Source organism: Pipistrellus hanaki (assembly GCF_964339955.1).
Source record: "Pipistrellus hanaki genome assembly, chromosome: 17".
NCBI classification, from domain to species: domain Eukaryota; kingdom Metazoa; phylum Chordata; class Mammalia; order Chiroptera; family Vespertilionidae; genus Pipistrellus; species Pipistrellus hanaki.
The window spans coordinates 7888717-7901562 of NC_140519.1; the positions used below are offsets into that span (position 1 = coordinate 7888717).

Consider the following 12846-nt stretch of genomic DNA (forward strand, 5'->3'; position numbering starts at 1 on the left):
TTCTGTGTAGTATTTTTATCTGGTTTTGCAATTAGGATAATGTTGGCTTGGTAAAAAGAACCTGGAAGTGTTTCTTCCTCTTGTAATCTTTTTTTTTAATAATTTGAGGCGTATAGGTGTTAGTTCTTTGAATGTTTGAAAAATTCACCTGTAAATCCATCCGGTCCAGGACTTTTCTTTGCTGGAAGTTTTTAAATTAATGCTTCAGTTTCATCAGTTATTATTGGTATACTCAAGTTTTCTGATTCTTCCTGATTGTGTTTTGAAAGATTGTATGTTTTTAGGAATTTGTTCATTTCACACAGGTTGTCCAATTTGTTTGCATATAGTTGTCCATAGTATTTGCTCACAATCCTTTGTATTTCTGTGGTGTCCATTGTTATTTCACCTCTTTTATTTCTGATTTTATTTATTTGGGTTCTCTCCCTTTCTCTTAAAAAATATATATTTATTGATTTTAGAGAGGACGGGAGAGAGAGGGAGATAGAGATAGAAATCTCAATGATGAGAGACAATCATTGATCAGCAGCCTCCTAAATGCCCCTACTGGGGATTGAGCTCGCAACCTGAGCATGTGCCCTTGACCAGAATCAAACCTAGGACCCTTGAGTCTGCAGGCTGATGCCCTGTCCACTGAGCCAAATTAGCCAGGGCTCTTTGCTTCTTGATGAGTTTGGTTAAGGATTCATCAGTCTTTATCTTTTTAAATAATCAGCTCTTGGACTTATTGATCTTTTGTACTGTATTTTTACTCTTTAGTCATTTATTTCTGCTTTTTATTATTTCCTTCCTTCTACTTCCTTTATTTTTTTCCTGCTGTTCTTTTTCTAGTTTATTTAGTTGTAGTGTTAGTTTACTAGTCCTTTTTTTTTTTTTCCTTGTTTCTTGAGAAGGCCTATACTGTAGTGCTATGAACTTCCCTCTCAGGATTGCTTTTACTGTATCCCATAGGTTTTTGGTTAGTTGTGCGTTCATTTTTGTTTCCAGGAAGTTTTTAATTTCTTGCTTGGTCTCATTGGTAACCGATTCATTGTTTAATACCCTGTTTCCCCCAAAATAAGACAGTGTCTTATAGTAATTTTTGCTCCCAAAGATGCGCTAGATCTTATTTTCAGGGGATGCCTTATTTTTCCATGAAGAAGAATATGGTACACATTTATTGTTAAATGAAAATAAAATTTATTACCTGTATACGGTACGGTAGTACGGTAGTTGTCAACACAAACCAGACAAACTGTGAGTCCTACAGTATCAAGAATTTACTCATTTATTCAATGACAATCATGTCATCATCTTCTGGAACATCATCCAATTCCTGAATTTCCAATTCCTGAATTTCCTGGTGAATTTCTTGTGACTCCATTTCTTTCAGAATCAGTGGACCAAATCTCTCATGTTTAGTAATAGCACTGTCTTTAAATGAGTACTTCTTGTCAAGGTAGCCTGCTCGCAGTGCATTTGCAATGCAACTGTCAGTGATTTTCTCCCATGAATTCTTCACCCAAGTCACAACTTCTTGCAGTTTAGGTTCCACAAAGTTTCCACGCTGATTTCTCTCCATTCTATTTTCAATGTAGTCATTGAAATTTCCATGCACAAATTGTCTTTGAATGGCTTGTTTATTGCAATATCAAGAGTCTGGAGATAGGCCGTCATTCCTGTGGGAATCATTATCTGATCTATTTATCTTTCGTGAAGAAATGTCTTCATGTCTTTAGCGCGGTGAGTGCTGGCTGCGTCCTAGAATAGCAGACCTCTTTGGCTCCCTCGCATAACAAGCAGCAGCATTAAATCGACCCACTTCCTTATAACTGTGTGGCCCAGGCTTTTTCAGTTTCAAGAATAAAAACGCCCAAAACACGTTCAATCTTTTCCTTCTTGCCCTTAGAAATGATTAAAGGTGGGGTTTTAGTGCCATCCAGACGAATTGCCAAAATACAGGAAACACGTACACTTTCGTAAGCAGTGGAGGGAATGTACACTAAGGAGGCACCCCGCTGTTCAATTGTTGTTTGAGATGATTGGCCCATAAACACTGCAGTTTCATCCATAGCAATCATGTTGGAAAGATTGTATTTAGAGAAGTCAGCATCATCAATAAAGGACTTTATTGTATGTCCATCCTTATGGAAGTACTGTCTTCTTGATTACTGAAGTTTTGTATTAACTTTTGAAATTGGGAGAACTTGATTCTTTTTCATATTTCTTAGGCTATTCTCATTTTCTTGGCATTTTTATATGGGTTTCTTTAAAAAAAAAAAAGTTGAAATTTTGATAGGGATTGTATTGAATCTGTAGATCAATTTGAGGAATATTGTTATCTTAATCAATATTGGGTCTTTGATGCATTTGTATAGGATCTTCACATATATTTGGGTCTTAAATTTCTGTCAACAGTTTTATTACTTGAATTTCTTGGGATGATACTGGTTCATAAAACCATACAGGTTTCATGTGTTCAACTCAATAAAATATCATTTGCACACTGCACCGTGCGTTCATTGCCGCATGCAAAGTCTCTTTTCATTGCCATTCTCCCTCCCTTCTTTCCCTCTGGCTATCACCACACTATTGTCTGTGTCTGTGTGTTAGGCATACCGGTATATGTTTTTTTTGGTTAATCTCTGTACCTTTTTTCATCTAGTTCCCCAACCACACTCCTCTCTCACAAGCTGTTAGCCTGTTCCATGTAGCCATGCTTCTGATTCTATTTTGCTTGTCAGTTTATTTTGTTCATTAGATTCCACATATAAATGATATCCTATGGTGCTTGACTTTCTGTCAACAATGTTTTATAGTTTTCAGTGTATCATCTTACACTTTTGTTAAATTTATACTTGTGTATTTTATTCTCTTATCCCTGCTGTAATTGGCATTAATTTCTTTCTTTGATTTCCAGATTGTTCTTTGTAGGTATACAGACATACAACTGGTTTTTGTTTGCTAATCCTGTATACCAATGTCTCACACTTGTTTATTAGCTCTAGTAGTGTTTTTAATGCACACCTTGTGTTTTCTGTATAGAAGATCATGTCAGCTGCAAATAGAAATAGTTTTACTTCTTTTGTTTTCATCTAGGTGCCTTTTATTTAATTTTCTTGCCTGATTGCTTATTTTAAAGTTTCTTTACAGGCTTGAGTAGCAGTGATGAGACTGGAAATCCTTGTCTTCTTCCTGATATCAGAAGGAAAATACCCAGTCTTTCATAAATTAAGAAATTATGATGCGAACTGTATATTTTTAATAGATTCCCTTCATTAGGTTGAGGCAGTTCCCTTCTGTTCTTAGTTTGAGTGTGTTTTGTTTCTATTTTATTATGGCATATTACATTGATTGACTTTTAAAATGTTGAACCAATCTTGCATTTCTGGGGTAAATCCCACTTGGTTATGGTACATAATCTTTTTGTGTGTGTTGCTCAAGGTCATATATTTCATGAGCCTGTGCACAGCCTTATACGTGTGTGGTCTTCTAGATTTACAGGCATATATTAAAACTTTTCCAAGTCCCTCTGGATGTCAGTAGACATCCTCTGAAGCACTTTAGTCACCTTCCTGTTTGCCTTGTTACTGCCTCTCCAGGAAGTAGAGATGTTAAACAATTGGCACTACTTTCAGTGCCAAGCATAAGGGTGGCAGTGGGTTGGTGGCAGAATAGGCAGTACCCAGTGGGTGAGTTCTGAGGTCAGATAGAGAAAAGTCTGAGATTGGCATTTTCCAGGGGAACTGTCACGTGATGGCAGTTACTTGGGAATGAGACTTTGAAGGAGCTCCAAACCCATTCTGTCAGTCTTCCATAGTGGAAGATTAATTAGGTTCACAGTTCTTTCCTAAATCCCAATGGAGATAATTGCCCAGATTTCAGGTAGCGGTATTGGAAATGGAGAGGAACTTATTTCATCAAGAAGGAGTTGCCAAATATATTTACAGTGTAGTTATTTAATACAACATTTTAAAATTTTTCTGATGACTAAAGTTCACTACATGTTTATTTGTAAAATAATAAAAAAGCACAAATTCACACACATAAAAGGCATAAATTATTTGGAAACATGTGTTAAAGAAAGAATATTTTCCCCTAAATATTACATTAAAATAATATTAACTTTTTTGAAAATAGAGCCAGGCTATGAATTTTTAAAAGGACTTACTTAAATAGTTAATAAATTGATGCCATACTACTTTAAACTGGTAATGAATTTTATTATTTTTCCTTCTTTCCAGGTAGATGCACGGAGCATACCAGTATTAGCAAAATGGCAAAATTCATATAGCATTAAAGTTGTACTTCAAGAACTAAGACGTCTAATGATGTCCAAAGAAAATATGAAGCTTCCACAGCCACCAGAAGGACAAACATACAACAATTAATTTTAGTGGATATCAAACTTGTCTTAAATCAACAATCTTCTACTCATGTTAATGTCTTGATTAAATATCACAATGCAGAATACCCACACATTAAGTAAAAGAATGCCAGCTGGTAAATATAACCTGGACATTTGTAAGAATATATTTAATATATGTATACACATTATGTTTTCAGGTAACAGGAGAAAAAATGCAGCACAATTTTTTTTAAGGCACTGTCATTTAAACATAAACCTGGAGTTTTCAAAACAGAATTCAGGTTTAGAAGATGAAAGTATGGTGATTTTTACTAAAAAGTAAGAAATCCCAAGAAGGAAAAAGAAACGACATGCTTTATCCATCTTGCTTAGTGAAAGAGCTTCAATTTAAATTGTCTAAAGTAGCAGGTACAATGCATATTGTCCCAAATTGTTTTAATTTTTGAAGTGGTGTGGGTGCTGACAACCAGTAGTATAAAAAATATGTTCAGGATTGTTTTCATATATGTATTTATGATAAATAAAAAAGTCACGGGGAAGGTCAATGAATTTCTGATAAAAGCTATTTCTGTGTTACATGTAAAAGACATGGTAAATATTTGTTTACAGTCTTTGTTTGACAAACCATGCATTTAAGTTGAAGTGAAATCAGCGAAAAGGAAATAGGTAAATGGATGTGATTTTTGAGATTAAAGTTAGTCTTAAAATGTAAATAAAATGTGGATCGTGTTCTCAGAAACTGTGCCATTTCTATTATATTGATGTGGTATATGGAAAGTACTTTGCTGAGGTAGCAAAGACTGTAATTGTAGGTTTTCATCCATATAAAATTTTTTATTGTTTATCATGTTTTGTATGCTTGTTGTAAATTGGAATTTGCAAAGTGTTTTAGAGAACAAATTACTTGATTAGTTTAATTTCTTTTCAGGAGGAATCCCAAGTATTATATATTGACTTTGATTTCACCAGAAATATATTAAAAAGATGTTTGAATTTTTGCAATTTTTATAGAATTATAGATTGTAATTATCCAAATATACATTCTATTTTTGATTCATAAAATTTTTTTTTGATGATATTTTTTCTCCCAATGCTTTTATTCTTGACTGGGATTAATTTATCCATTCCACTTGTCTTTCACTTTGGGATCTGTGTAATTCTGAACTGATGTTCTGCTTTTTACCAAAGTGAGAAATTTTAAGTAATTGTTTTTCATTTCAAAGCAGTAGGTATAGTACTTTGTTGAAAATACTCTTATGGGTTCACGACACAAAATAATAGAAAGGTGGTCTGGTAACAAGGACAGATTTCTTAAACAGGCCCTGATATGTTTTTGTCAGGTTCATTCATATTTAAAGCTTTGAACTACTTTTCTTAGTCATTAATAATAGTTTGTCTAAACTTTTTTATTTCAATATGGCTGTTGTATTTTAATTATCAAAAGATGTTTAAAATGACATACATAGAGACTATATAGAAACAAATTAGTGCATGTGTAATTTATTAAAATAGGTTTGAAATGAACTATTACCTTGAAATCATTCTGAAAACTTTTAAATTGTTAAGTGAGATTAAGTTGAATTACACTGAAGTCATACACAGGAGTCTGATGGTTACTGATGGTCTAAGTCAATCCCTTTAAGAACTTCTTTCCACTTCGAAAATGTGTCTTATCATACATGATGCTGACTGCTGTTAAATTATTCATATATTGGTGGGCTGAAGCTCTGGGTACTTTGATCTTTTGTCCTCTTTCCTTTCTTCATATCACTAATTGTGAAGGGTTTTTTGTTGATTTCCCCCCTCCACTATATGTTTGAGTTGGCCCTGTAATGTTTATTTCCCCTTTTTGTTTGGGGACTGTGGATCTCTGCTGAAATCTGCATGCAAAAGCAAGATCCATTTTGCATGTCACAATCAAGATGTACATGGCAATCTAAGACACATGAGTTGATTATAGAAGTTAGTACTGAATGACTCTTAATTGTAGTAACATTTCTAAGACGACAGTTTTGAAGCTATTTTTCCTTTGTCTGTTTTGTAAAGGGGCTAAGGTTGTAGGAGTGTGTGGTATTAAATGAACTGTAAAATTGCATTTGAAATTCGTTTAAAAAACTAGCAGATGAGCCCTAGGGGGTGATCTTATATTAATAAAGATTACAAAAATAAAATTCTTGTCCTGTTAGGTCAGTGTTATGCTTTAATTACTTTCTAATTTTCAGAATTTTTTTTAGTATTTTAAAGTAATGGCAGTTGTTAAGAGGAGTTTTTAGAATTTTGAAACAAACATTTATAACAGTCAATGGTATTTAAGTCTTTTATGTGTAAAATGCCCAAATTTATAATTTTAAATTATCCTTTTGAAGAATTTTTCACACTTCAGATTTGGGTAAATAATTGAAGAGTGACTTAGTTTGAATATCATATAATAGTATTAGTCTAGATTGCTTAGTACAAATTTATTGATTTATTTCCCACTAAATATATATTGCTATTGATATATATGTACAAAATTCATATTTTTAAAAAATTTAGAGGACACAGCTGGAAAATAATGCATTTTCTTTAACAGATTTGGTGTGCATGGCTTTGGGCGGTGCTGGTAGACATATGAAATTAAAGACTTTGGTCACAACTATTGTTAACTTTAAAAAAAAAAAAAAATTCACTTGAGAGAGAGACATCTATTTGTTGTTCCACTTAATTATGCATTCATTGGTTGATTCTGGTATGTGCCCTGATCAGGGATTGAACCCGCAACCTTTCCTGGCATATCTGGACAATGCTCTAACCAACTGAGCTACCCAGCCCGGGCAAACTATGTTGGTTCTTAATAAGCACATAACTGTTCTTAAATACATTCTAAAGAGTGTAAGTACTAACCAGAAATTGTAGTATCATGAATAATCGGATTTTCAGAGTTTTCCCCCCAGATTTCCTTTTAAGTGTATTTTTTGACATATATTTGTAGAATCATTGTATCATTAAGGCACTGGTTTTACTTTTTTTTGGTAAGTGCCAATGCAAAGTGCAAATTTTCCATTGCCAATTTGATTGATATTTGGTTATTTTCACAAAAAGATTCCAACTCTCAATATTTTGGTAAGTTTATATATTTTGTTTGTGTAATGGAAACATTAAAAAAGGGAATGGCTGTACTGAGCAACAGAATGGATTAGAGCATTAGTATTAAATTCCTTTCCCATCCAGCATTGTATTTATTAAAAAGCAAGGACATGCATGGGAATAGAATATCTTTTATGCTAAAACTAATATGCCTTACAGAAGTTACAAAGAGTGCGTAGGTGGAAATCTTATTGTTCATACTGAAAATATTGGCTATTTAAAAATTATTGTGGAGCATTGAAAGTAAAACAGCATTTTCTGAAGAGAAAATTAATGAAGGCATTTGATACTGAAAATAAATGACAAGTCAAAAACCACCATTTTGTCAGTAAAGGAGTTTGGGGAACTCATGGAGTGAAGTGAATTAATGATTAAAAAACCCCACAATAATTGGATATGAAAAGATTGCCATGTTATTTAAATTTGTAGTAGGATATTCTCACTCAGAAAAATTCCTAAGTGTTGGCTCTATTTCATTTTCAGATGTAGTCCATAAGATCAAATTTTTTTTTTTGCAACTTCATTTATGAAATTGATTAAAGCCAGGTAGATTTTACTTTCTTAAGTTAGAAAGGTTCCAGGAATTATCCTTTCTCAAATGAATAACTGACCAAATACTTTGTAAGGATTGTGCAGTGGCCTTTTTGCTGCCAAATGTAGACCTGTGTGAGTTCTTGTATGTTGTTTATGTTCAGTGAGCAGCTACTTTAAATTTATCTAGAAATTTTGGCAGTCGAAAGATGATATGAAAGTATATAGTCGATCTTAAAAGGAGGACTAATAGTTGGCACTAGAAACCAACAGTAATGAGAAACCTGTGGCTAGTAAAAAAGCAAATCATAGAACTGATTGAGAGGGAAAACTTTTAGTTTCTTGTTCAGAGCAATAGTTGACTAAAAAATATATTACTCAAAGACAATAAGGGCCTAGCTGGCATGGTTCTTAGTGGTTGAGTGTTGACCTATGAACCAAGAGGTCACAGTTCAATTTCTGACTGGGGCATGTGGGGCTGGATCCCCAGTGTGGGGCATGCAGGAAGCAGCCAATCAATGATTCTCTCTCATTAATGTTTCTATTTCTCCTCTGAAATCAATAAAAATATATTACAAAACAAAGTATAAGGAAGCACTGTTTATTTTAAAAATAATTCTTTATTGTTGAAAATATCTATGTCCTCCTTTATCCCCTGCATTGACCCCATCCAGCCCTTGCCCCAGGCCTTTGCCACCCTATTTTCTGTGTCGATGGGTTATGTATATATGCATATAAGGTCTTTGGTTGATTACCTCTCACCACCCACGCTCCCCTGCCTTCCCTCTGAGATTACGCATTCTATTCCATGCTTCCAAGTCTCTGGATTCACTCTGTTCATCGGTTTATTATGTTACTTAGATTCTACATATGAGTGAGATCATGTGATACTTTATTTCTCTGACTTATTTCACCTAGCATGATACTCTCCAGGTCCCTCCATGCTGTCTCAAAGGGTAAGAGATTCTTACATGTTTACAAGGGTTATATATTCTTGTTGAATCATTCCCTTTAAACTGTGATGTGGCCTTTGTTTTGAAGTCTGTTTTGTCTGATTTGAGTATTACTACTTAAGCTTTTATTGCTCTTTCCATTTGCATGGAATATATTTTCCCATCCCTGTTTCATAGTATTTCATGGGATAAATGTACCACAGCTTTTTTATCTATTCATCTACTCCTGGGCATTTGGGCTGTTTCCAGAGCTTAGCTATTGTAAATTGTGCTGCTATGAACATAGGGGTGCATACATTCTTTCTGTTTGGTGTTTCTGATTTCTCATGATATATTCCTAGAAGTGAGTTCACTGGGTCAAATGGGAGTTTCATTTTTAATTTTTTGAGGAAATTCCATACTGTTTCCCATAATGGCTGCACCAGTCTGCATTCCCACCAGCAGTGTACTAAGGTTCTTTTTTCTCCTTGCCAGCATTTGTCATTTGTTCATTTGCTGATGGTAGCCATTCTGACAGGTGTGAGGTGGTACCTCATTGTTGTTTTGATTTGTGTCTCTGATGTTGAGTGACTTTGAGCATTTTTTCATATCTCTTGGCCATCTGTATGTCCACTTTGGGTAAGTGTCTATTTAGGTCCTTTACCCACTTTTTAATTGGGTGGTTTGTCTTACTTCTGTTAAGTTGTATGAGTTCCTTATATATTTTGGATATTAACCCTTTATTAGTTGTATCATTGCCAGATATGTTCTCCCACACAATGGGTTCTCTTTTGTTGATGGTTTCTTTCGTTGTGCAGAAACTTTATATTTTGATGTAGCCCCATTTGTTTATTTTCTCCTTTGTTTCCTTTGTTCTAGGAGATATATCTGTAAACATATTGCTATGAGAGATTTCTGAGATTTTGCTGCCTATGGACTTTTATGGCTTTACAACTTACATTTAAGTTTTTCATCCATTTTGAGTTTATTATTGTGTATGGTGTTAGTTGGTGGCCCAGTTTCATTTTTTTTGCATGTATCTGTCCAATTTTCCCGACACCATTTATTGAAGAGACTGTCTTAACTCCATTGTATGCTCTTGCCTCCTTTGTTAAATATTTATCATAATTACTTGGGTTGATTTCTGTGTTCTGTGTTCTGTTCCATTGATCTAAATACCAGTTTTTGTGCCTGCCAGTAGCAGGCTGTTTTGTGTATAGTGGCTTTGTAGTATACCTAATATCACTGTATTTCTGTTTTTCTCTTCTTTAAAGTCTATCAAGAATTTAAAAATATATTTGGGTGCTCCTGTATTGGATACATATATGTTTACAAGGGTTATATTTCCTTGTTGAATCATTCCCTTTAGTATTGTGATGTGGCCTTCTTTGTCTTTTGTTTTGGCCTTTGTTTTGAAGTCTATTTGTCCAATTTGAGTATTGCTTACTTCAATTTTTCCCCCTCCCTTTTCCATTTTCATGGAATATATTTTTCTATCCCTTCACTCTTCCAAATTGCTAATTCCGTTCTCTGCTTCATCCAGTCTACTTTCAGTCCCTTCCAGTGTGTACTTCATGTCAGATATATCATTCTTCATTTCTGTCTGGTTTTTGTTAATGTCCTCTTTTTTCCTTTTCTTGCTGTTATAATTTGCACTAAGTTCTTTAAGCATTTTTATAACCATTGCTTTGAACTTTGTCTGATAGGTTGCTTGCCTTCATCTCATTTAGTTATTTTTCTGGAGTTTCCTTCTTTTCTCTCATTTGGGAGTTGTTACTTTGTCCCCCCATTTTAGCTGTCTCTGGACTTGCTCCCATGTATTAGATAGGACTGCTATGCCTCCCAGTCTTTGTGGGATGGCCTTCTGTAGAAAGTGTCTTGAGGGGTCCAGTAGTGTAGTCTCTTTGTTCACCTGAGCTGGATGCTCTAGAAATGCCTCTTGTGTATGTTTATGGTTTGGGCTGTCCTGTTACTACTGGGTCTTGATTGTTGATATTGCACTTGGGCGGGGGGAGGGGGGGGCGGAATCTGACTTGCTGCCAGTGAGGCCAACCCCAGTGTCGTCATGCCAGCTGTCCAGTGGTCAGTGATTCCTCAGCCCAGAGCCTGGGGTCTGCCTTGGTTCTCACACCTTGATTGTCTCTGTTCTGAGTTGTAGTACCTTCCCCCATGGATCTGGTCCAGCAGTTTTCAGCTGCAGATGCTCAGGGTCTGCAGGGGCCTGGGCATAGTCCTTCTTGCGTGTAACTCCCTGTGAGGTCATGGGTTCTGCTAGTATGTGACTCACTGTGGGGTCCCGGCACCTGTGGTGAGGACCACCTGTGAGGTCCCTGAGCCCGTGGTGGGTGGTTGTATGCAACTCTCTGCGGGAGTCCCTAGGGTGGTACCACTGGCATGTGGCTCACCGGTTCTGTATGGGGCGGTATCCAAGGCTAGCTGGCTGTGCTTCGAGGCGCTGTTGCTCCCCGCTTCAAGATGGTGTGGTTTCTGTGCCAGAGAGGTAATGGGCTCTTTGTCCGGGGGAGCCTGATCCACTAGCCTTCAAGACTCTGCAAGATCTAACTGTTCCTTCCTTTTGCACACACATCGCACACGTCCACATGCACCTCTCTCACACCCATACTCTCACCCTCCCTCCCATCCTGCCGGCTGCCATGTTGAATCCAAAAAATCTTGAATGAATTTTTGTATATTGGGACATCGAGTGTTTTTTTTTTTTTTTTATTTCTCTGAAGTTTTGTTATATTGGAAGGCAATGGATTTTTATTTATTGATTTTCTGTTGTAAATTTATTTGTTTCTTTCTGATAAGTTTTTGTGGAGTTTTTAGGTTTTCTATGTTTGTTCAGAATCATGTCTTCTGCAAAAAGTGACACTTCTTCCTGATTGGATGTCTTATTTCTTTCTTTTGCCTCATTGTTCTGGCTTTCACTTCTATAACTATATTATAAAAACCCAGTGGCTCTAATGCCATAATGACCAAAGACCAGTGCGAGTGGGCGGGGCCGGGCCATTTCTTGCACTGGGCTTCTAGTGTTGAATAAGAGTGATGAGAGTGAGCATCCTTATCTTGTTCCTGATTTTAGAGGAAAAGCTTTCAGTTTTTCATCATTGAGTATTATGATATATTGACAGGAATTGTCATATATGGCCTTTATTATGTTGAGGTACATTCCTTCTATTACTATGTTATAACATTTTTTAAATATATTTTTTATTGATTTTTTACAGAGAGGAAGAGAGAGGGATAGAGAGCTAGAAATGTTGATGAGAGAGAAACATTGACCAGCTGCCTCCTGCACACCCCCCACTCAGGATGTGCCCCAACCAATGTACATGCCCTTGACTGGAATCGAACCCGGGACCTTTCAGTCCACAGGCCGCTGCTCTATCCACTGAGCCAAACCGGTTTCGGCTATTACTATGTTATTGAGTGTCTTAATTATAAATGGATACTGTGTCTTAGCAAATTTTCCCCCCTGCAGATATTGATAAGATTATTTGGTTTTAAAAAATATTGTTGAAAGTATTACATATGCCCCTCCCCCCATTGTAGAATATATGATTTTTATTCTTTGTTTTGTTAACATGGCATATTACATTGATTGATTTGTATATGTTGAGCTATTTTTATGCCCCTGGAATGAATCCCACTTTATCATGATGTATTATTTTTAATCTGTTGTATTCAATTTGCCTATATTATGTCTAGGATTTTTGCATCTGTATTCATCAGAGATATTGGTCTGTAATTTTTCTGTGTGTTTGTATGAGGATTTCAATAGCCATTTTATGCTTTTTTTGTGCTGCAATGCACATAGGGTTCCATATATCCTTTCTGATTGGTGTTTCTAATTTCTTGGGATATAGTCCTAGAAGTGGGGTCACTGGGTCAAATGGGAGTTCCATT

At 35.6% G+C, this 12846-nt stretch overlaps 1 protein-coding gene across 2 annotated transcripts in view; it reads left to right on the forward strand.

The window, feature by feature from the left end:
* UBE2V2 (ubiquitin conjugating enzyme E2 V2) overlaps positions 1-6533 on the forward strand; it is a 31615-nt gene extending 25082 nt beyond the window's left edge. For both annotated transcript variants that reach the window (XM_084864336.1, XM_084864337.1), the window contains exon 4: positions 4224-6533. In XM_084864336.1, the coding sequence (XP_084720462.1) occupies positions 4224-4370 (147 nt within the window). In that variant the 3' untranslated portion in view covers positions 4371-6533. The remainder of the gene's footprint in view (positions 1-4223) is intronic.
* The last annotated feature ends 6313 nt before the right edge of the window (positions 6534-12846 follow it).